This window comes from Ptychodera flava, chromosome 16, assembly GCF_041260155.1.
Source record: "Ptychodera flava strain L36383 chromosome 16, AS_Pfla_20210202, whole genome shotgun sequence".
Lineage (NCBI taxonomy): Eukaryota > Metazoa > Hemichordata > Enteropneusta > Ptychoderidae > Ptychodera > Ptychodera flava.
In genome coordinates, this window is record NC_091943.1 from 31,457,097 (window position 1) to 31,482,695 (window position 25,599).

Here is a 25,599-nt window from a genome sequence, read left to right on the forward strand (position 1 = left end):
CAAAGAAGCTATTTTAGAGGAATTCACCATTTCTGAGTCTAACACAGAGCTATCATGGTATTTTCCCTGTAACTCAGTGACTTTCATTTAAAAGTTTCACAAATTTGTGCAATACAATCTAAACAGGAGATTAGAATGTCCACGAAATGCATTTACGAACAGGATGTCTATTTCATAAATTTTGAAATTATAATATTTGGATAAAAAAAGGAAAATCTCAGCATAAGCGATCAACTGTATTATTTTTACTGACAGCCATAATACCGGTATCTGTGCAGTATACAAGCGATTATCAAACTCAATGGTTCCCTATGACTGACTCAGCTAGATCTCAAACCTCTTTAGGTCTCTACCACGTTGGATAAATCTCCAGCTTCTGTCTATCTGCAATGTTGATAACTCGTTTCACATTTCTGAGAGGGCATTCATGCACAGATACACAGACATCGATCCAGCCAAGTACGCAGTCTTTTATTTACAGGACAGCTGATCAAAGCACGGCTGGTGACGTTAGGCTGGGAAAGATATTCAGCTCATTGAACATCTTCGAAGAATACAAAAACATGTACCTATCAATGGCTGTGAACTGATTGGCCCTCCACAAAAGAAATTGATACTGAAATGAATGTAGCATACACACCCATGGTTTAACCTGTATTGCAAGAAGGCTATTGTTAGTCATAATGTGATTCAAATTCAAAGAAATTTCAGCAAATTTTGTAATTAACATGTTAACAAAGGCACAATGCACATTGAAAGACAGGACAATTTAACAAAGAGAACAAATTTACTATCTATTCTTCTCACTATTGATTTCTTCTTAACATACATCAATGATGTTTTTTACTTTTTTTAAGAGATACTAGCTGTAACATTTGATGATTTTTACGCTATTATTGTTTTTAATGTCATCGACAGTTTCTAGTTCTACACCCTAAAGCATGTTGAGATGTACAGTATTCAGCTTGTCAACTTAGCCCATACGTGTATAGACTGCATTGTTATAGTTGAAAAGTGAATTTATAGGTTCTAGACTAAATTTCAAATGTAAACAATAACAGTGCCTTTAAAACCGATACATGCAGTGTTGGCATACTGAATAGAGGCAATTTAAACATATTTCAGAGAGTAAACTCAGTATAACAATACTTTACAATTTAACAGCCATTTAAAAAATAAATACATTTTTAAATAATCATCAAAGTTACAGCAACTGCCCCTTTGAGGTAGAATGTGCCTACAAGACAGATATTTGGACTCTGGAACTTTTAAAATATTTTTTTTGGTCTACCAAATGTGGAGGCTCAATTTGAAGCTCATGGAGTAAATAAACTTTTCCCTGGCTCACTTTTGTTGTTTTTCCTTCTTTGAGTTAATACAACAATGGTGGCCATATTGAATCTCAAATGGTAGTAAGTATTGGGTGATTTGTGGCTCTAGTACCAAATTTTGAACATGTCCCCTGATTTTTATTCTTGATCTACACATGAAATTGCTCAAAATTCCGTAGGGGAAGTTTGAGCAAAAGTCTAAATTATGAGGCACTTACCAGGTTAAATAAATCTCTGGCATAGCTTGACGTAACATGTGCATACTTTGGGCACAAGAAACAAGTACTTGACATGTGTAATACAACACAAAGGGTGGTGTAATTTGTGAAACTGTTGTAACTGTATTGGTATCTTTCCAGGTTGGTTTACTAAACCTGAATTTCACATTTGAACTTTCTGTTGGGGCACTTGTAATCCTGTGACTACAGTACATCACAGTTTCAAAATTAGCCAGTACCACATGTAAATGAATATATATATATATATATATATATATATATATATATATATATATATATATATATATATATATATATATATATATATATATATATATATATATATATATATATATATGAATGAATTAATGAACAAACGAACAAATTAGTAATCAATTGAATGGACAAATAAATGAAAGAACAAATGAATTGAATGAACAAATGAATGAATGAATGAATAAAATGACATAATGCATGATACTGTAAGTTAGCCATGGGGTAAAAACATCAATTGCCTGATTAACAATTATTATTTTGACCTTTTCAGTGTATGTTTTAACTTATATTGCAGACATCATGTTTTTCTGTCCTTTGTTTCAAAATGTCATTTTGTAAATGTTATCAAGTTTCAAATTACAGACTTGTATTAATTTTCTAGTTTGTGGAGCCATATCAAGTACCCCTTTCAAATCTAAAGAAAATGCATTATTAAACCTCGTTGTTCTGAAAATTAACAAGTTCCTCAAAATAGGAACCAGATAGACAATTCATATAACGGAGTGTTCATATAATGCTTTATTCAGTGCCAGCTACATTAAAAACACATATCAAGCCAGCCTCAACTCTGTTATATACTGTAGTCTGCTTACTTCCATGGATTGTACAAACACAGTGTACAGACTACCTCCCACACACTAGCAAAGGTGTCATTGTACTAAACCATGGATTATGCCAAATGAAACAGGGGATAAAACTTAGTGTGAAAATCACCGCAGCTTTCTTGACGTTGAGAAAAGCATTACGGCTTGATGTAATCCACTTCAGAATTGCATGATTTTCATGTACCTCACACTCCATATATTTGCTAGTTTTTTTTTTACATTTTCATAGATTTTTAATTTTGTCAAATTTCTTCATCACAACAGCATACCTATATATACCTTGCTGTAAGTGGGAATATGTGATATTCAAGTCAATATAATCAGAGTTTTCAAATCCTTGTCAAACAACTATCCGGCATTATTCCCTCACCTGGGATTTTCCAAATTAAAAACCCATGAATCAATAACGTGAGTGTTTTTCAATTGCATTATGATTATGATAAATGGAGCAGCTGACTCCATGAACGAAGTGCACAAGGGTACTGGCATTTCAAATACGTTGGAAAACAAAGATTTTGTCTTTCGGCTATATCTCACATTATTTCATCACAAATTCCCATTTGTGCAAATGTTGCTAACAGCTACAAACTCAGAGGTATTGGTACAGATAACAAGACTTCAATAAAGAGAAATTATTACCAAATAAATAGTCCAACAAACATCTTTAATTTTTCATGGCTGGCCAAAACATAGCAATTTTTTAGCTTTGAATAACTTGGAAATCAGAGTAGACATTCTTGACTACAAAACTGGCTGGGCATTCCTTTGTCATTAAACCATGGCTTTTATACATTACCTGAAATTGTGAAACATTGGAATATTAAATATAATTATACATACTGAATGTGATAATGATTCAAGTTAAACCTCCAAATATCATTTTATATCATATAGATATTAATGTGCCTCTATATTCTAAAGCTTTTGCTTCTTGTTATTTCCTTCAGCAGTTATTCATGAAGTGTTTATGATACCAGGGTGTAATAAAATAAAACCCAAGAAAAACCTAGATGACGATTTCCAGAAAAGACCAGGCATATATTTATAGATTGTCATATTAATAAATACTGATAATCAAAACTGAAAAGCCAATATTGATAAACTTAGCAACAGGGAGTTTCGTAATGTAGATCAAATTGTTACGGTTGGGAAAATTTCCCCCAATTTTGTGTCTGAGTTTAGATCATTTTTAAAACTACCAAGCAAAGTTTCAGTTTCATTCACATGATGTAACAGTCCAAGAATGCCTTCTGTAAGCCAGCAACACTCAATGAAAAACTCAAACAATTGAATAACTGCTAATTTGTTCAGCAAACACAATAAGCAGCACTTATGAAATGATCACATTGATAATAGCGATGACTAAATCATAACGCTACCTGTATGAATGACAATATCTGTTAGAGTACTCTGTATTGCAGCTAAGTTTAAAGTTGTTTTTTTGTTGAGGGTGGTACCCAGGCAAATTTTGGTTCTCCTTGGTACAGGTATATATTATTCAATTATCCTACGAGGAGACAACAGAAATGTACCCAAGCGTTCAAAAACTTTTTACCTATTTTCTCAGGCCTAATAAAACAAAAACACTGTTAGGCACAGAGAAATTTACAAAAACAGGTTCATGGTTTTTGCTTTTGGGATAAAATAATAGAGAAGGAAATATCAGATACTTCAGTGCCTACTACTAGTCCTAGGAGTCTCCAAATGGCCTTGCTGATACTAGTATCTTCAAGATCACATTTAGGTATAAAGGTCAATCACTGTCCAAAATCACACCTCCCTATCCTCTTGAAAATGAAATCAATGTAAAGGTTATCATGGCAAGAGAGAAAACAATTATCAGAGAATTCAAGCAGCTCTTAACATTCAAAATGGCTTCAAATCTACTTGAACTGTATGAAGCAAACCATACTTCACTGATTTCAATAACATGGAAAATGTTGTTTTGTTTTTCATTACTTAGTATGTTGCAGTTTTATTGATAAATTAAAACTTGAAGAAAGCTTAAGTAACAAACTATTTCAAGGATTTTCATTGACCATGATACATGTTGACTGAGACACACTACTCTTTGATTTTTGATACATTTACCGGCAGTCTTGTGGGTCTTTCAATTCAGTATTTACTTTAACAAATAAACATGAATTATATTCATTCCTTGCAAAGTCTCCAAATGTAATACAAGAATATAAATTCAATTATTTTGCAAAAATAATCTATACCTCTGAAAATAAACGATTAAACATGAAATAGGTTAGAGAGTATCAATATACAACACTCCTCCCCCACCCATTTGTAATATCCTGAAGTAATTTTCATCACCCCCTCGCACATCGATTAGAATTCTTATTAAATTGTAAAGAACGTTTACTTCCATTGATCGTACATATCAATATTTGATGAACCAATGATCTCAAACAATAGTATCATGTAATAGATGTTTATTATTTCTTAATTGATCTTTGTTTGTCAATCAGGTATCTAATTACAATGCATGTACTTCAGTTTGTTGTAATATAAACACAGGCTTTGTGACTGGCAACTCATCTGTGATTATGTATTGAATTCCACAATCTGTAATAAAATTTTTATAAACTGGCTTATTCAAAGACCACAACAATCACTGTAATAATTCTGCCCACAAACAAATTTCCAACATTTCTGAGCACACTAGCTGTGACTTTCCCAGAAATAAGACTTCTGTAACTGTTGGTAAATTATCCATAACACACTAAAATCATTCACTAACTTCACACTCAGACAAGCATTTTCAGTTGACAATACAAATGATTAAGGTAACCACTTCACAGAGCAAAAGTTTTAGTATTTTAAATATAATACGTATCATCAAAACAAACACTTTACTCCATTTTGACACCCTTCCTTTCAAATCATTATTAATGCTACACATATGTTCACTTTCTTTAAATTCATTGTACCTTTGAATTTTAAAAATCATTTTTTCTAGGTATTAGATAAACATCATTGACCATTACATTGAGGAAATAAAAATGAATCATTCTTGGATGATTTCTCCCTCTATGGTTAAATGTTGTCATAGAGTTGAATTTGTTCTTGAAGAACACTAAGGTTCTTGATCAATATGATGGACAGAAATTTCACAAAGGAGAAACTGGAAAATATTTCAAGTCAAATGAATAAAATGCAATCCCTCAGTAAAAAGTCTGACATTGTAGAGTTTTGAAATTTTCATCAGCGGATGAAAAGAAGGTAAGCACGTTGCTGCCACCAAATATAAAATCCTCCTCAGTGTCATCATGATAGCAAAAACTCAAAGCATTAATGTTATGAAACAGTGGTACATGATTATACCAGTATGTACATTCTCCAAATATGGGTCACTGCATACTGTAGCAGAGTTGGAAGAATTGGTCATTGTACATTTCAGACATATGATGTTTTTATTCAAGACTCACTTCTCCAGTCTGCCAATTCCTATAGATTCACCACTCAGGGTCAAACTGGACTATTAGGCAAAACTTTGGGCCTGATTCTCAGGGCAAACACGTGTCAGTGCTTATGACTGTCTCCGGGTTGGTGATTTGCAAAGTTATTCAATACCATCGCCAAGTGGACAGATGGTTCAAATGAATTAATTATTGGGATAGGAAACAAACCGAGCCTGTTTTTTTGATAACTTTGTGTTATGACGGCCATAACGACTTGGACTGGGCGTATTTTTTTTTATAAAATTTGTGGGTGGAAATGGTTTACCCTTTTTTCTACTTTTTGCATTCAAAGTACAGCTCATTGGTAAAGTATGCGCTGCCTTCTATATAGTATGTCAAGCCTTGTACAGTTGTAGACCCCGATACCAGCGTGGGCTTTGTGTCGAACACCGAAGACCGTGAGTGAAAGTGAGCGAGTCGACTGTACCTAATCTGCACATCGCGTCTTGCATATCTCATGTTTTTCGCTCGTACACATTGAGTTCATCCGCGAAATAAACTATTTAGCAGTATCCTTGGGACATAGAATGAAACCCTGTGATGGGCGGACACAGCCAGCGCCACCAGCACCGCCCCCACGTCTGTATGTATACACGCACTCATCGATATTTTGCGCCGGAAAAAGTCGCCTAAAACGGTCCCTACTTGTAAAAACACATCCGTTCATAAACCTGTACTCACTTGATCTATGTTGTTTGCATGATAGCGATTTCCCTGTTTTGGAAACTTTTATGATAATGCTCACAGGGACGTAAACGCAAATAAAACGATTCATCATCGACCGGTATCAGTGAATATCACAATCACAGGACAAAATATTCACAACGGACTCTGCGTCAAAAACTCTCAAACTGGCATTGTTTGCGGGTATTGTTATTGTCCGGTGTACTGAATTTTTGACGGAATTGAACTAAAACCTTACCTCTATTTCACTGTTCACTATCTACCATGCAGAGAAACGTCACGACTAATTTATGTGCCGGCTACAGACGATGAGATCAGATTAACGGTACCGATGATGAATTCCTGTGCTGGGAGTTGAGTGTATATCCATCTACACAGACACGTTGAAAGGACTCGGTCGATGTCCGCTGTCGTCGGTCTGGGTCAAAATGCAAATAGCGGAAGTGAGATATAAAACGTGCTTTGATTGGTTGATCATTACGTCAGTGGTACAGCTCAAGGAACAACTTCGAGTGTCGTATATCGTGATAAAATGGCTCGCAAAATTAAATCATTAATATGAAATTTCCATGTCAGACGTTTATCATAAACAATCCCAACAAAAGATGCTTGTGAAGTTTCGTCTATGATAATATTCTTTACAGATAAATAATTCCCTTGTAATAATACAGAGCTACGATTTCTGTGAAACAACATTGAAGGACAACAGTTACTGTGGCAGTAGGGCCTAACCCACAGGCAAGCCAGGATAAACAAACATACAAAAGAACAAAAGACAAAACAAACAAATACGCAACCGATCACATATAAACATACCAACAAAAAAACAAACAAGCAACAATCAAACACAAATAAATAAATAAGAAATAAATAAGAAAAAATCAACCAACAAACCTCCAAACAAATAATTAAATAAATAAATACAAGAGACAACAATAAGTTGAATAAGAATTGAAATAATTGACTGAATAACACATGCAACATATGCCAGATGCATCGTCAGTATTACCACCCACTAATTTAGCGAGTAATAATATTGACTTCGCATCTTGGAAATGTTGTAGGCAGCTTATGTGTTGTTCAGTCAATTATTCAATATTCATATTCAATTTACTGTTTTCTCTTATATGTATTTATTTGTTTATATCTTTATTTGTTCATTTGTTTGGGGTTGTTATTTGTTTGTTATTGTTGTTGTTGTATTTGGTTGGTGTTTTGATTGTTACCAGGCTTCCCTGTGCCTATGTCCTGTTTGCCGTAACTGTGCACTGATGAGAAGCCGTCCTCAAAAGGATAAGCGCCATCACCGGTCAATTTCTGCTAAAGGTGAACGTGATGAAAATATCGTGTTTATATGTGTATCGATACATGTGATACTACTGTAAGTATTTTATCATTATTATAAATATTTTAAAATCGTTAAATATAAAAATGTGAGAGGGGACAAGGAAATAATGATAAGATTGATGTTCACTTATTTTCACAAAGCTAGAGGGTCCGGCAAGAAGACAAGATGGCGGACGATATACCACCTGGTTGGGAACTGAAGTACAGCCGCAGTCACGGCGGTAAGTACTCGACTCGCCGTTTGCAGTCGTCTGTCTCAATACACTAAGAGCAGAAAGGAAACACGTCAAGAGATCGCCAGGCGAAACATTTTTTACGATGTCGGGATCGTTCACGTTAACAACGTTGTATATGTCACGTTTAGAAAGGGAGCCCGGTCCAAATTCGTGCATTTCCTGCACGTGTGCATGACTTATATTCAGCTTGTCACGCCATTTATTTTATTTTGGATAGAAATATTTACGTTTTCGTTGATTAAAAGAATGGTTGATTTTGGCACAGTAGTATTCCCATGACAGAATGGTGCCCAAAGTTAGGCCTTGGTGATTTGGACAGTAGCTGTAGGCATGCCAGTCAAGTGAATGAATGAAACTTGGATCACAGTCCCTCCACGTCCGGAGGACTGTACTCTTATAGATTAAACATTAGTTCTAGTCGCCGCTGTAACCCACAATTGTCCTCGGTGATTTTGGCCTATCTTTCACCACAATCTAAAATCGCCGAGAAAGTTGTGGGCTACGAAACAGCAGCAAGAGTTTTAGCTATTACTTAGTAATAGCTACCCATGGCATATCAACCATAGATTTCCTTACATTTTGCAACAAAACCAAGTCACACTACACCAGCTCATCCTGTACAGATTCGCACGAAAACAGCCTCGGACTAAAACCTCTTCGCCTCACGAGCCACTTCACACCAAAACCGTTTCCCACCAAAACAGCTCCACTTCACTCCAAACTGTCATCATGGAGGTAATAGACATCTCTTACCTCCATGCTGTCACCAACTGGTAAAGTAGCTGCAAAATTGTAGCGCTACGGTGAGGCGGTCGGTGATTTTTGGTTTTTGCGACTTCACTCACCAGTAGCGCTACAATACCGATGGCCCTGTAGAGTTCAAAATAAGCGCATCCCACTGGACGAGGCGTGTTGATGTGAAATGCTACATCTTTACTGCATTTGGTCGTACCCATTTATCACTACTGAAGACTAAACACTATACTACACTTAACCTTGTCGTTTATGGGGGTTGGAATTTGTTCAAACACGTCGACCGCGTTCCATAAACATTTAGCGTGGGGCATCCGTGTTTCTGGGAGCCGCCATTACCAGAGGTTGGTAATGGCGGCTCCCAGAAATGTTTTTCGGAATGTGATCAACGTCTTTGAACAAATTCCAAACCCAATAAATGACAAGGTTAGTGCAGTATAGTGTTTAGTCTTCAGTAGTGATAAGTCAGTATGACCAAATGCAGGAAATATGTAGCATTTCACATCAACGCGCCATGTCCAGTGGGATGCTCTTATTTTGAACTCTACAAGGCCATCGGCATTGTAGCGCTACTGGTGAGCGAAGTCGCAAAAATAAAAAAATCACCGACCGCCTCACCTTAGCACTACAATTTTGCAGCTACTGGTAAAGATGAAAATGACACACCAATGCTCATGAAGATTTCATAATCATTAACCTATTCATATCTATAATTTCCGTGACCAAAGTCTTGAAAGTGAACACATTTCAAGAAACTGATGTTGCCTTATATATTATTCCTATCAAGTTATGTGTCAGAAATTGGCATTGCAATAGCCGGACACTTTCACTAGTCTATTACTCATATGACCTTGACCCTATTTCTTCGCTTTGACCTCCATGGTGCCTCCGACCACACTCTCCGTCTAGCCTCATGAGCAGTGATCAAGCTACAGTTGCAAAAACTGTTCATTTTAATGTGAATGGCTGCCAACAGAGACTTTGATGTGACTGGTGTCACTTTCAAAGTCATTCACTCAAAATGATCCTCACATGATTGGCCTATGATTATTGCTTATAAACTAGCCAGAGAATGTGTGCCATTATATGGCATAATGAATATTAATGAGTGTGGTGTCAGAGGCACGGAGGCCAAAGCGAAGAAATATTGTCTAGGCTATTACTCATATGGCTGCGATTGTACATTTGCCCATGAATTTGTCGGTACATTCGTGTCATTCTTTATCCTAATTCTACCCTTTGTGGTTTCTGAGACAAGGGAAGGTCTACAGTAGCTTAAATGTCTTGAGTAATGCGTCTAGGCATGGAGATTTCACTTCTACCCTATGGGCCAAGTTACATATAAAAACATTACACTGTAACCCATAGTGGTTTTTGGACAAGCCAGTATTTTTGGTCAATTAGTTTTGGTATGAAATGGCTTTGGGATGGTGTCATGTGGAGTGACATGGTTTTGGTGTCTGGACCACCAACCATGCATTACCAAACTGTCAGTGCCTATATGTGTTTCAATGGATGTGATACATGTACATCCATGATCTGTTGGAAGTGTTTGCCAATGTACACTCCCATGACAAAACAAAAGACAACACAACTCAAAAAAATCTAGTAGTGCATTATCTGTTTTGTTGTGGTGTCTGTGATTTAAACAATGAGACTGTCACAAAATCACAAACTAACAACAACAGTAATGAACATGGTGAAAATCAAAAAGGCAAGACATGTCCAGAAAATGCATAAAAAGTGCTATCAACCAACACTTATGAAAAGTAACTCTAAATAAGGAAATGAAAACAACTTTCAGGCAGCATTCACAACAGGTACATTTGTATCATTCAAGAATCAGAAACGCGAAGCTGTGTTCTTGTTGAAAAACAGGATCTCTGAAACACCAGGAAAGCAGTAACTTCTGTCAACATAATGGGTGGTTATCTTACCCTCTGTAGTTTAAAATGTGCCTTTCCTGTTCAGTGGAGGCGCTGGTTCATTTATAGCCAATAATTATGACACAAAAGTTTATCTAGTAATTGTATTTTTTTGTGTTCATTATTTAAAATTGCAAACACAAATGATGGTGTAACAATCAGTAGGTAGCTTAGAGCTACTCATCAATAGAAAATATGTTGCACGCATTTCACCGGGCATCTCATTGTAACCCTTTCACCACTGTGGTTTGAACCTGTCCCATTGTTTCCTATGGTAAAGTTGGACCTATAGAGAGAGAAATGGGGTGAAAGGGTTAAGACTGCAATATTTAGATCTTTGTCACGTGGAGGGGATATGAATCAGAGATGTCTCTGTGGCTAGAACAAAATTATATTTGAGCAAACTTGAAAATATCTGGTAGAATGGTTCTCTACAGTCTGTAGCTCTGAAAATGTCAGAAAAAACAATGACCAAAAATGGTACTGGCTGACATAAAATGCAGAGTAAAGATTTTCCTACTTTACAGGTTTTCCAGAAAAAAGTTTCGCTACTGCAATGCTTTACAAGAGAGCAATCAAAAAAGTGATACCAGTGTGTTTATTCATGATTTCTCGACTACGCCAGCATGGCAGCAGACAACCCAAGCTAAGATTAAAAGTTATTTAGACATTTAGAGCAACAAGCAACCAGACTCACTTGCATAATATTTAGAATTAATCTATACATACTGTAACTTTTGATGTACTTTTTAAAACAGTTTCTTCTTCAACTTCCAGAACCTAGAATCGAAAAGCTGTCATATGAGGGCGCTCTTCATGCTCCCTTCGTGGGCGCCCTCTACTCACACTACGTATTTTTCAATCTACCCAAAACCAGGTCAATATGCCTATTATCTCAATTCTTAACACAGCCTTTATATAAGTTATGTACAATTTTATTGTTGACAAATAAATTTGGCCTGGACAACAACTCATTTGTCAACACTAACACTGCATATTGTACACAATGCAGTGTTTGCAAGGCATTTTTTCTCTGACAAGAATAATGTTTTGTAAGATTTTGCAGCTTTTTTCTCTTCTACATGGGTGAGACAGTAATCATGTAAAACTAGCTAATTAAACCTGGTATTTTAAAGTCCATATATTACCTGATTTTGTTTAATTTGAACTTAATACTATTGTTTAGTAAAAAAGCCATAATACTCAAATAATTGAAAATTATTTTTGGTATTCATTTCTAAAATATTATATTTCATACATAAAACACTCGAAATACTGGTCCTCAGAAAAAATCTGAATTCATATTGGCCGCAAAATGGTCACGTGACATGACGTCATGTGAGGCCATCAGTGCAGTGTGCAGTGACAGGGTCGCACTAGCGCTCGCCACATTTGCAAAATGCGACAGAAAGTGCTGGGTGGCGAATAAAATGTCTTCTTGGTTCGTGAAAAGAGTGGCGAACTGGCCTCAAACTAAAAGACCCCGGTCAAATTCATGGTGGACGATGCGATACTATCAGGTGATTAAATCAATGTGACAATACTCTCGGTCTCAGCGCCACGTAAGTTTACGATACCCGACAATGGTTGCTTACTATGCGTTCTGTCCAGCTTAGGTACGCATTGCCGAACTCGGCAAGACATCACAAACTTTTTGTTTACCCTTCGAACCCAGTTTAGTACCATGTAAGGACTAAAATAATGACATCATCCACCCAAACAGCAGAGAGATCCAGTAATTTATGCGAACTTTCCGAGAAGGGGTCAGTGGTTTACGTGAATATTTAATCAGGTCGGCTGCCCAGCTGCCATGCCGTGCACAACGAGAGTCGAGAGACCTTATGATAGCTTTTATACAACTCAGACACAGACGACGATTATATCATGTACAGCTATTGCTCTCTGAGTGATAGAAACGGTAGCTTTTACCTCTTTTTTGATAATATTCTATGGAAAAATCGAGCGATTTGCTAGCCAAGTTGATTGCGATTGAACTTGGTGTTGGATGGCAGCATGGCCATTGCATTGTGTGATGCTGAATGCTCGCTCCGGTCCCCGTGGTTGAGGTTTTCTTTCAATGTGCATGATGAAGAAATTTGTAAGTTAAACTGAAGTGTATTCTGTTGATTTTCAAGTGACTTGCAATCGATAAGCTCATGCAAACTGTTGATATCGTGCCTTATCCAGCCTGTAGCGAGATCGAGAGCCGTGACCTTTGTTTACAAATTTATGTTGTTACTGTTGACATCGTGACATATTTCCTACGTTGCGTCGCTGACGTGTGTCTCTTGCATCTTCACAAGGTGACTGGAAACCGTATTTTTTGAGTTTGAAGCCAATTGAAAACACTATTTTTTAACTTCAATAAACCGGGCATGAAACTTTTATCTCAATACTTTGTGGTTTCTTTCTATCTGAAGACTGCTTTTGGTATGCTTGTCAAAATACGTGGAGCCAACTTTGAAAACAGATTGACTAACACAGTATGCGAGACACGATTAAATCAAGGCTGTGTCGATGTCACGAAATGCGTACGACGGTACGACACAGTGTCTGGTAGGTATCGATGAGTCGGAGAGCCCGCGTACGTGGTCCGGCTAGGCTCCACTATACTGTGAAGATCGGTGGAGATACACGAATCAACCTGACTCCATTACAAAATTAGTAATCCTGCGATACAAACAAATATGGTCAAGAGAAAAAAACTTTCACAGATCGTTTTGTTGGTCTTTCAACAAGGAATGAAGGTTCAAGGAACTAACGCAGCGCGAATATCAGTAGTTATTTCCGGAACGCGGGAAGGTCGTTTGCTGTGCCAGTACCGTCGGATAACTTTGGAGAAGCAGATCAAAACTCCAGCAACGATGATTATATTCAGGTACATCACGGACAAAACGGCCCCGGGCCACTACAGCTGCAGGGAAGGTGATGATGACTAATTGTACCGGTAAACTTCCGACACAAATAGCGTGTATGCACTGTGCATACAACAGTGTAGGTTTATTTTACGTCCATGACACAGTGGACAACAACAAGGGAAATAAATAATCGTGGTTTCATCTCGTTGTTTATTACATAAATGTCAAAAATGATTTTTTAAGCCTTTTTAAAACAATGGGCATACACAAGACATTTTAGTGCGATGCTGAGTTCAACGTGGCGCGTATACCGGATGCTCTCTTCTCGTTACCCATGCCTGTTACTCAGACTCGTACCGGCATCTGATGACAGACAGAGTTATGAATTCGAGTTTCACACAGCCGCTTTCAGAATATTTCGTTTGGGCATATTTATCATAAAATCGAAGGCCCAAATGATTCTTATTACTACCTATCTGTGTTTCCCACATGTAAAGGCTCGGGTGGACCTGGGCCTGAAGGTATTTCGTCGCTTGGCCCATTGCATTGATCCGCAGGTTGGGGAGATACTCGCACCTCGCTGGCTCAAAACCTATACGGCCGTGGCTCTGAATTTCCTGAAAAATAGTCATGTACCGTAGAGCCCAAGACTCCTCATTATCATCTGAATCATACACTCCGAGTCCAAAAACTATCTCTTCATTCGCGCTCGCCGAGTTTAAATTTGACGCCATTGTTGCTTGTGTACGTACAGCAGGAGGCATAGTAGATTGATTTGCACAACGATTGCCTCACGTGACGTCACAGATGAGGGCGTGGTTCAAACAGAGATTTTTTTCTCAAGCCGTGAATTTATAGCAAGATTGCCTTTATTTATCAACAGAAATGAATAAAATGACACCAGCATTTGACACATGACTCCAATAAGAGTTTATAGTAAAAAAATAAAAAATATTTTTCAGAGGTAATATATGGACTTTAATTAATTAAACCGCTAATTAAACCGCTAACAGTTGTCACTTCAAATCTACAAACTAGCAAGAATGGTATTCATGGTGATCTATATCAGGAATCACAAAGTCTCATACTGATGCATTCTTTTATTAAAATTTTCAACCTCATATTTTTGTATTAAAACTTACAGATAACAAATGTTTAATGTGATGCTAGCAAGTTGATGAGTTTTAATTCATTCACATTCATTCTACACAGATGCAAATTAAAAGATTGTCAATATGCTGAAGGGTCAAATTCTGGTATATGTTGATACGATTTTGTGTTTCTGATTTTATTAAAGGTAAACCATATTATCTGAATACCTACACAAAACAGAGTCAGTGGGAAATGCCAACAGGACCAGCAGCAAGCACTGTACGTGCATCACACTTACTTGTCAAACACAGAGACTCCAGACGTCCGTCGTCATGGAGAGAGGCAAACATCACTCGTTCCAAGGAAGAAGCCTTACAGATATTGCAAAGTAAGTAGAGGATTCTAGAGCTCTGTGGTTTGTATTTTCAGTCAGTATTTCTCTAGTAACATACATTTCACCATGTGGTAAATACAGATCAGAAAAAAAAAGAAATTTTGTTACTAATAACCTTTTACCTGCCAGACAGTATCACAAATGTCATCTGCAGAGTCAGTAAAAACAGTATTGAGTCTAAACCTATACTTATTTTCACTTACTCGCCATGGTATCACTATGTTACAGCTGGCTTAATCAGTAAAAATCATTTTTGGACACCGTGGTGCGAAGCACCAAAGGTGTCCTTTGTCGCCACAATGTCTGTGTGTGTCCGTCTGTCCGTCCGTCTGTCCGTCCGTCCGTCCGTCCGTCCATAGACAGAGTTTGTTCCACTCATAACTTAAAGTGTGAGTCCTGCCACATTTTGAGACTTTTTCGTTTGACTTGGGGCATATACTATAGTTCTGGTTGTCAATGAAATTGGTATTAATAAAACAAAGATTCACACACAAACTGAAGCTTATTTGAGCGGTTTTTAGACGGTTGTATTATGTTATTTCGACGAAAACACGGGAAAAGTTGCACTTTTCGATTTCCATCATGGCGACATTTTCCGGAAATTGCCGAGCTCGCCCCGTTTTGGCGCAAGTAGCTGTGACGTCACTAATAGAATGGGTGATGTGACTTCATGCATTGACTATGGAGATAGTGATAATTTCATGAGTGAAAGCAGTGCAACTGAGAATATCATCGTCACAGAAGATATGACAGAGCTGTTCAGAATTTACAGGCCTGCAAATTTTAACAGTCGGAACCTTAACCTAAACGAGAACAAGAGCGGAACTCTTGTTGACCGTCGCGTCAGTGACAAGCCCACCGTGACCACAGTACTCAAACACACCAGTGCACTACCGTACACACAACCGCAAGCTAACAAAGTATAAATATAAGTCTGGAGTTGCCATCCACCTTATTATTACTTCTCAACACAAATTGCCTCGTTCAAAATCTGTATAAAAAAATTTTAATTACACCATGACGCTTGTAGATAACTGTAGTAGAGATCAAGTTGAAAATTGTCCACCGTTCATAACACACATCTTTCCCATCGACAGCTGGAAGTGGAACAGGCTGAGGGTCATGTTAGCATAAACACCAAAGGTAGTATTCTCGCCGCAAAATCTTCAGTTTGGCGTTATAAAACCTCACATGAACATTGGCACTTTTAAAAATATGTGACCGTAAAGACATGTCTAGCCAAATTCTCGGGAAGAGATAAATTAAAATTGACATGATGTAAATATCGGGCACACTGGCACCCGAGGCCGGGCGGCTCAGCCGGCCATTTCTGTGACGGAGTGATCAGCTACGCTTCCGCAGTTTTTTTTCTTGATTAAGTGTCAGCGGCGATATAAAGCACAGTGTTCATTGTTTCATGACTGCGAAATTCTCAAAGAAGCTAAAATATTTTAGGGGAGACTTAGTCGAGCAGAAGGGAACAGATGACGACAACGCGACTGCTTCGTCAACAGTATAAACTTCTTTGCATGCTACACGTTGTGTCACTGTTACTGGCAGCGCCGTGCTGTATTATACACAACCTATCGTTCAGTCTCGCAAAGAGTCAGTCAATCACTACGTAAACTTTTTAGGAATATAAAATTAGATATCTCCTAACGTTACTAATTATAGAGTCACACATGCATGAGATCTAGTACTTGTATTCATTTATTTATTTACAATCACTTTCGTAAAGCATCTGAATCGGCGATCAGTCTTGGGGGATGTAAACACGGCCATACTTCTCCGCGGCCCCCGCATCCTTGACATGTTTTGGGCAACCTGTCGCAGTCTTGCTGCTGTTCTCGCTCTTGTCCACAGTTGATGATGATACACGCGAAGCTTTCTGGTGACAATGGTCGTACTGGTGCGGCATTGCGATTACATAATCGATGTAGTAACTCCAGGAATTAAAATCTATCTTACCGTACATCTGGCTTAAGTCACGGCACTCGAAAATGTGCACCGCAGAAAACGCTGTCTGAATGCCTCTTTTCCGACCTTTTCTTGTAATTTGTCAAATGCGGCTAATACATCATCCTAAAATGCAATAAACTGACAATGGCTGCAGTTACTTCAGCCACCAAAGGCGTAACTTCTCACCATGTTGAAGCCACAGCGGTTAGCATTTGCTATGGCCGAGGTGAACACACTCACTCGTACATTCAATTAGTTCAGACCTTATCTTTTGAGGCGAGCGATCGCTCCGCTCGCCTACCGCTCGCGCAAATCAAATTCCGCGAGAGCGATTAGCCGCTCGCGCCACGGCTGGGACTCAAGTTTTGGAGACCAAAGGCACACTACACGTTGTATCCAAAATGTAACATACTCTAATCTCCTCCGATCGACGCGCGAAGCACAGTGTAGCGAATAAAATTATGCTTTCAATATTCAGTTCACTTCACTTCAGCATGAATTACGTTCTCGGCAAGCACATTCTAGCAATGGAATGGATCGATTTAGGTGCAACAATGTAATACAGTATTACAATAGTACTCATCTAGTGATAGTGTATCGGCGGCGGGCCTATAGCACTTCAATATAGCACCACTACGGTTCGGAATTTACATGTACATGTACATGTACATGTACAGCCCTTCATTCTCACATTCTCAAACCAACTCCGTTTTCTTGGCTGCCATATTCTTTCGAAGTGTTCAAAACACAAACGGTTATCCTGCCGCAGCAAGATTTCATAGGAAAAATATGCGTGACAAACGAGGATCATATTGCTTAAGCTATCAAGATCGAACGTGGAGAAAATGTCTAGGACATGATGACTGAGACTACACGTCGCAACTCGCGGAAACAAAATGCATAATCTCTATTTAAACAGTTTAGCCTGAGCGACTGCTAGGTCTCTTGGTCCTTTGAAAGCTTAAAATAATTAAATTGACTCTGAAAAGTTGGAGAGATGCCCGATACTTCTAAAAAAAAGATCACGAAACGATCATGAGTTCATTCTACCGTAAAACTTTAAAAGACGTACATTTTTGCGACATTTTGGCGTACAGCATAGGAGTTTTCTGTGACTGTCGTAAAATGGTACCTCTTGCCCTCGGCCCTCTGAAGCCTTCGAGTGTACACACCGCGGATCGTGTACCTCGACGTGGCTGTTATGATAAATTCGTTTAGTTTTGTGAAATGTAAACTTGTGATCACTTCGATATATCGCGGTAACAATCGGCCAAGTTAATTTTGGTTGAAGACCAACGAGCATGCAGAATGTTTCAGCGGGCCGCAAACGTAAACAAATGAAACATAACTTGACTGTGGACTGCTGGTAGCACGATTCAGTGTAAAATCTAGTTCTGTTCGCGTACTCGGCGTAGCTCAAACTTAGAAACTATGGAGGTAAAAAAATACCTCCATGTTCAAAACCAAACATGTTTGATGACAGCACTGTTGTCTTGGTAGGTTTTTGTCTAAATGCCAATATATCTAATGTGCATACCATATGGTATTTTTAAAAGGCTTGTATGAAAAAAATCATGAAAAAGTTACACGTCCTTTTAAAAAGTATAACTTCATCTATTTGTCCATGAATACAACAGAGGCCACATTTCTGCATATTTATTGTTCGAAAAATGTTGAAAGTTAGCCAATATGCTATGAACATTTGGGTGGGAGAACACTGCTTATCCTGTTCCATCTATCAAAATACATAACCCATACACAGTACTACAGATTGCCCACAATACATCATGATTTGTACCAACGTAGATTCCCCTGTGAAGTCTACCATGTCTCCCATGTGTAGATAAGTTCTTGGACTAGTTGTAAAAATTCTGAGTACTTTTAAAGACACAAAGGAATAAGAAAATTGTGTTTGATTCAGATAGGACATAGCATTTTTGCAAATTTTCCACTGATTGTGTCCTCAGCAATACAGAATAAAGTGATGGAAAGTAGTGAGACTGGTTGCACCAGTTTTATGAAACAAAAGGATATTGATTTTTTTCCAAATAGAAGACGAAAGAAATTTACATGCTAACTTTTTTCAGAGAATGACCCCTTCAGTTGGTCATAACTTGCTTCCCAAAACTGTGGCATTTGTAGTACCAGCAGAATGTGACTTTTATGGTTATTTAACAGTTTCTTTTAAATTTATACTACATATATTTTAATAAATATAATTAATCAATTATCTTGAGTCTGCATATTATTGCTTTTATGCAGAACTGAAAAAGTTATAAGAAAATTGACGTCGTTGGTACAAAGCAAACACGATTGTGGGTAATTTATTGTACTGTGCCATATTTTCTCCCTTCTCTATTACATAACAATAAGAAAGACAGCTAGTGCATATTGTTTTCATAATAAATTTTATTCATGCACTCTCCATACTGTTTTCAGGGGACCTGTTCAGTCACTCTTCTAATTTAAGCAGTGACATATTCAAATCACAAGAGATGACACTTTTTTTTCACTCGCCTGACTATTTTCAGGGGAGCTGCTAAATCACTCGCCTACCACTCGCCCGGATAGCTTCAGGAGAGTGAATTTTAGCTCTCCTGCCATTTTCAAAAAATAAGCCCTGTTAGTTACGTCATTTCCGGTGGCAATGCCCGCGATTTCCGAAACGACCCGAATGGCAGCTAACTTCAAAGTCGCACAACATATTGCATTTTAATAATATTTAACCGCGTCGTTTCATTGGGGTGATGCATTTATTTGATAAAGTAGGGGTGGCAAAATCATATAGCATGGCTCATTTTAAGCAAATTAACTTTGAATTATGCGGGACATACACTTTAAGAACCCTTAGGTCCAATGTCATGCAATTTGGTATTTGGTATTATCATGATGAGACTTAGATCTGATTAGATTTTGGTGGGTGTGGCTTATTAATTAATTGCTCATTTGCATATTTTATGACTTTTTTCGTTCACGCAGATATCTCAGAGACGCCTGGAGCGATTTCGTTCAAACTTGGTAAAAGGATAGTACTCTACCTCATACAGATGCATGTTGATTTGTTTCACAATGCGATCAAATTTGGCCGTGGTAGAGGACTTTTTAGTTTTCACCTCCATAGACTCCCATGTATAAGGCAGACCATAGACTCCCATGTATAAGGCAGACCATAGACTCCCATGTATAAGGCAGACCATAGACTCCCATGTATAAGGCAGACCATAGACTCCCATGTATAAGGCAGTCCATAGACTCCCATGTATAAGATAGACTCCCATGTATAAGGCAGTCCATAGACTCCCATAAGGCAGTCCATAGACTCCCATGTATAAGGCCAAGAAAAATAAAAATTTAGTTTCTCATCGTATTCATATTGCAAAAAGGATGCAGTGACACAGTTTTTAGTCCCCACAGATAAAGTCCAGGGGGCTCATAGATTGGGTCATGTCAGTCCGTTAGTCCATCCATGTGAGTCCATCCGTTCACGCAGATATCTCAGACGCTTTGACAAAATGTCACGTGACCTTTGACCTCAAATATACATATTTGTCCATAACTCGGTAACCACAAGTGCTAAACCTTTCATATATGGTATGATGGGACACCCTATGATGCCACATATTGTACCTCATTAATTATGTGCATATCTAATTTTGAGCAAGCCAATAGAGCTAGAGGTCTGATTTTTGGTATATATGGATACTTAGCAATACAATTTTTTGACAAAATGTCATGTGACCTTGGTGACCTTTGACCTCAAATATACATATTTGTCCATAACTCAGTAATCACTAATGCTACACCCTTCATATTTGGTATGATGGGACACCTTATGACGCCACATATTGTTCCTCATTAATTATGTGCATATCTAATTTTGAGCGAGCCAATAGAGCTAGAGGTCTGATTTTTGGTATGTACGGATAACTTAGCAATGCTATTTTTTTGACAAAATGTCACGTGACCTCAATTACCTTTGACCTCAAATATACATATTTGTGCATAACTCAGTAACCACAAGTGCTACACTCTTCATATTTGGTATGATGGGACACCTTATGACGCCACATATTGTACCTCATTAATTATGCACATATCTAATTTTGAGCGAGCCAATATAGCTAGAGGTCTGATTTTTGGTATATAGGGATAACTTAGCAATACAATTTTTTTGACAAAATGTCACGTGACCTCGGTGAGATTGACCTCAAATATACATATTTGTCCAAACTCAGTAACCACAAGTGCTACACCCTTCATATTTGGTATGATGGGACACCTTATGACGCCACATATTGTTCCTCATTAATTATGCACATATCTAATTTTGAGCGAGCCAATAGAGCTAGAGGTCTGATTTTTGGTATATAGGGATAACTTAGCAATACAATTTTTTTGACAAAATGTCACGTGACCTCAATGACCTTTGACCTCAAATATACATATTTGTCCATAACTCAGTAACCACAAGTGCTACACCCTTCATATTTGGTATGATGGGACACCTTATGACGCCACATATTGTACCTCATTCATTATGCACATATCTAATTTTGAGCGAGCCAATAGAGCTAGAGGTCTGATTTTTGGTATATAGGGATAACTTAGCAATACAATTTTTTTGACAAAATATCACGTGACCTCAATGACCTTTGACCTCAAATATACATATTTGTCCATAACTCAGGAACCACAAGTGCTACACCCTTCATATTTGGTATGATGGGACACCTTATGACGCCACATATTGTACCTCATTAATTATGTGCATATCTAATTTTGAGCAAGCCAATAGAGGTAAATGTATGATTTTTAGTATATAGGGACAGACTATAGGATAGAAATTTTTTGACAAAATGTCATGTGACCTCGATAACCTTTTACCTAAAATACACGATTATGTCAATAAATAAGTAACCACAAGTGCTATGTCCTTTATATTTAGTAGGATGGGAGACCTTATGACAACACATGCTTTACCTCGTTAATTATGCCCATATATAATTGTGGGCAAGCCAATAGAGCTAGAGGTCTGAATTTTGGCATATATGGATTAATTAGCAATACAATGGTTTTTTTTTCAAAATGTCACGTGACCTTGATGACCTTTGACCTTGAATATGCATATATATGCATAACTCAGTAACCACAAGTTCTTTATGCTTCAATTTTGATAGGATAGTAGACCTTAAGATGTCACATCTTGTACCTCATTTATTATGCACATATGTATTTCTTGGCAGGCCAATACAGCTAGAGGTCTGATCTTTTTCCCGATTTAGAACCATAACTTAGACATGCCTCTTGTTTCAAAATGGGAACAATGACATAGACCAGTGTGTCCATAGATCTGAACATATACACTCCAGTGATACTTCTTCATGACCTCATTTCCCTGCCCCATCAAGACTAATACTCCTATTACAAGTGGGGACTATGTCATTGTCAATGACTTGTTACTTCTAGAATATACAGAATATTATCTCACATAGTGAGTGTCTGAATATTATTCTGAATTGTATTCCAAAGCACATTCTGAAAGGACTCTTCTGGAATATACAGAATATTATCTCACATAGTGAGTGTCTGAATGTTATTCTGAATTGTATTCCTAAGCACATTCTGAAAGTAACTCTTCTGAAAATTTCACATTCTTTGCCACTGCACCATCTCCCTAATACATACTGATGACCCACGGTGTCCACTCAAGTCTCACTTTGATTTTCAGGGGCCTTCAAATTTTCAATTTGTCTTTATTTTAAGTGCAACATATGGGACATGTTATGTTTGGTTCGAACTGACTTGACCTTACGGTGACATATGAACTTGTCAGGATAGGGTTAATATAGATGGCTGTACAGTTTCACAGCATGGTGGATATGTTTTTGATTAAAACTGTCACCCTATATTCATGACCATTGACCTAGTTACTGCAGTGTGGAGTATATTGGCCTAGGATCACTTTGGTTTACTTTACCTGTTCATCCCTGATTCCCTGTAAACAGGTCCAAAATCACCGTTGATAACAATGGCTTTGGGCCAAACCATGGTGTTGAAAGGGTTCAAGATTGTAACCAGACTTCGGTAATTCTTTATCTAATTTCTAGAACACCGACAAGCCATAGTATCTGGGCAAGTGTCCCTCGGTGAACTTGCATCCACTGAAAGTGACTGCAGCTCAGCACAGAGAGGTGGAGATCTGGGACAATTTGGACCAGGACAGATGCAGAAACCGTTTGAAGAAGCTACGTTTGCACTCAAAGTAGGAGAGCTTAGTGAACCAGTGTTTACTGACTCTGGTATTCACATTATTCTAAGAACTGGATAGAATTCTCAGAAACTGGCACTATTACAGAATCTGTAATTTGTTATAGTAATTTAAAAGAAAATTCCAACAGTAATTGGGATTAGTCTACCAATAACTGGTAAATCACCTTTTTTCCTTAGGTATGAAATTTAACTTTTGCTGTAAAAAAGGGAAAGCTCTATTAAACAGAAAAAAAGTAATATTTTAGCAAACGAAAAAATATAAAAATCCCTCATGACGCTAATTGTGTAAAATTCTGCTACCTTTCAGCTTATTGAAATCTAGTGAACAATGCAAATGAGTACACTATGACATCATAGTGTACTGAATTGTAATATTCAAATGACATGGTTGAGCTGCAGAGTAGCAAAATATATGCCAACATGGCAGCACAATGAAATCATCAGTTTTGACATGCAGGTCTGTTCATGCATGTCAAGTGGAGCAGTAGTAACTGCAGTCTGCGTTGACACCCTAACAACAAAGATTTGAAATGACAAGCACAGGCAGAATGGTAAATCACCTTCATCACTCTGGGAAATCAAAATTTCATACACCAATGGTGTGCCAGACGCCTGATAAGTAATGGCATTCATCAATATCGTAAACTTTTTTGTACTAATATTGAACAAGGATTCAGAAAGCCAACCATATCAATATGTCTGCCAAAATGGTCTTTATTCACAATCCTCAATATCGTAGATCAGTGTTCTAATAATTCCTCAGATTTTTCAATTTCATGTCAGTTAAAGCCCCAGTAGCCATACCTTTTTCATTTTTTTCAATACGGTGGTTTGAAATCAAAAGCAACTTATGCAAAAACACTTGCCAAAGTGTAACTTCAAACCAATTTGAAACATTGGCTATGAACATACAACTTAATAATTTTTGACTTGCAAGACAAATGTGGCCGCCTTAAGCAAGGACACAAATACTGCAAACAATTGACCAAATCCATTGCCAAGGATTGAAAAAGTAACATTTTCAAAAAAGAATATGGCTTAATAACAGGAATCCAAAATATCTATTTGAAGATCGGATGTTTTTTTTGGGTAAGTAAAATACAAAAAGACATAGTTAAGGGGCTTTAACTTTGACATCATGTCAGTGTGTATGCGGTAACTAACAAGGTACGAATATTTTTCTTTGTTTGTTACATATCTCGTAATAGCTTTCCTGATGTCCAACGTTCACCAATGTAATACAAATCGGTGTTATTGTAACTTCAGATATTCTGTTCAAGTAGTTTTGAACAGCTGTGTTTTTTTCAAATGCAAATTTCAAGAATTCAACTTGGAGCAACAGCAATCATGGTACAGCTAGGAATATGCTGAAATGAGATTTTGTTTTTGCAACATGGTAGTGTTGCTGTATTGTTTTTGTCACCATGTTGCCATGCATCGTTCTTTCAATTATTGAGTTTTTGACAACAATGATGGCATTAGAAGATCTATATAGATTTCCTACTGATGATCATGTCTGAAATAAATTTTGTAAACATCCCAAAATTTAAATCAATTTTACATTATGTGGAATTGCATTGGAAAACTGTTGAAGAAAGTACCACTTTTGAACAAACTCTACATTAGGTTGTCCATAGTTGATAAAATTTTTGTATTTTTTGGTACACTTTGAACTGTCTTTGGTTAATACAGGAAAAATTGACTAAAAATGCACGATAAATCATTTGAAATGAGTACAAAGTCACAAGTTGTGACATTGAAATTTTGTTATTGTAATGTTTTAATTGTTGACAAGTCATAAAAATTCAAAGGATAAAACTTTATAGAAAAAAGTACCAAGAGACTTTTTTTTTCAAAGGATTCTTTTGCCAAAGTTAGAGATATGTAATTTGCTTAAAGCTTAACTTCAGCACATTGCTACGTATTTAACGTCGGTATACCATGGAATTAAATGTTCCTTTTTGTATCCCATTTGATGGTCTGTGTTTTATTGGTGTCACACATACAATATTAATTATTGTTTTGGAAGCCATTCTTTCATTTATATGCATCAGTATGATAAGAACTCCCATTTATTGTTCAAAAATTACAGAAAACAATTGCTGTATTTACGTTAATCTCAGTAATTCAAAAGTCCTTAGAAAGAAAGTTCACAGATGCCCACACTGAATTAAAGTGCTT

General features: G+C 37.3%; 2 protein-coding genes across 5 annotated transcripts in view; one reads left to right on the forward strand and one right to left on the reverse strand.

The window, feature by feature from the left end:
- Window positions 1-7,021, reverse strand: part of LOC139114587 (ecotropic viral integration site 5 protein homolog) — a 49,572-nt gene extending 42,551 nt beyond the window's left edge. For both annotated transcript variants that reach the window (XM_070676400.1, XM_070676401.1), the window contains exon 1: window positions 6,823-7,021. The gene's annotated coding sequence lies outside the window, so the exon portion shown is untranslated. The remainder of the gene's footprint in view (window positions 1-6,822) is intronic.
- A 1,045-nt stretch (window positions 7,022-8,066) lies between these two features.
- On the forward strand, window positions 8,067-25,389 carry LOC139114609 (uncharacterized). 3 transcript variants are annotated; one of them, XM_070676423.1, is made up of 3 exons: window positions 8,067-8,152; window positions 15,001-15,183; window positions 23,256-25,389. In XM_070676423.1, the coding sequence occupies exons 1-3, from the start codon at window positions 8,098-8,100 to the stop codon at window positions 23,474-23,476; spliced, it is 459 nt and encodes a 152-aa protein (XP_070532524.1). In that variant the 5' UTR covers window positions 8,067-8,097; the 3' UTR covers window positions 23,477-25,389. The 3 variants fall into 3 exon arrangements, with proteins under 3 accessions (XP_070532524.1, XP_070532525.1, XP_070532523.1); XM_070676424.1 differs by lacking the exon at window positions 8,067-8,152 and adding an exon at window positions 12,218-12,365; XM_070676422.1 differs by lacking the exon at window positions 8,067-8,152 and adding an exon at window positions 12,632-12,943.
- Window positions 25,390-25,599: the final 210 nt, after the last annotated feature.

Excerpts from the sequence above, each read along its gene's own strand:
- LOC139114609 (XM_070676422.1), top strand. The coding sequence starts at position 12,859 with ATGGCCATTGCATTGTGTGATGCTGAATGCTCGCTCCGGTCCCCGTGG. Across the intron at positions 12,944-15,000 it reads TGTGCATGATGAAGAAATTT|GTAAACCATATTATCTGAAT; the intron begins GTAAGTTAAACT and ends ATTTTATTAAAG. Across the intron at positions 15,184-23,255 it reads AGCCTTACAGATATTGCAAA|AACACCGACAAGCCATAGTA; the intron begins GTAAGTAGAGGA and ends TCTAATTTCTAG.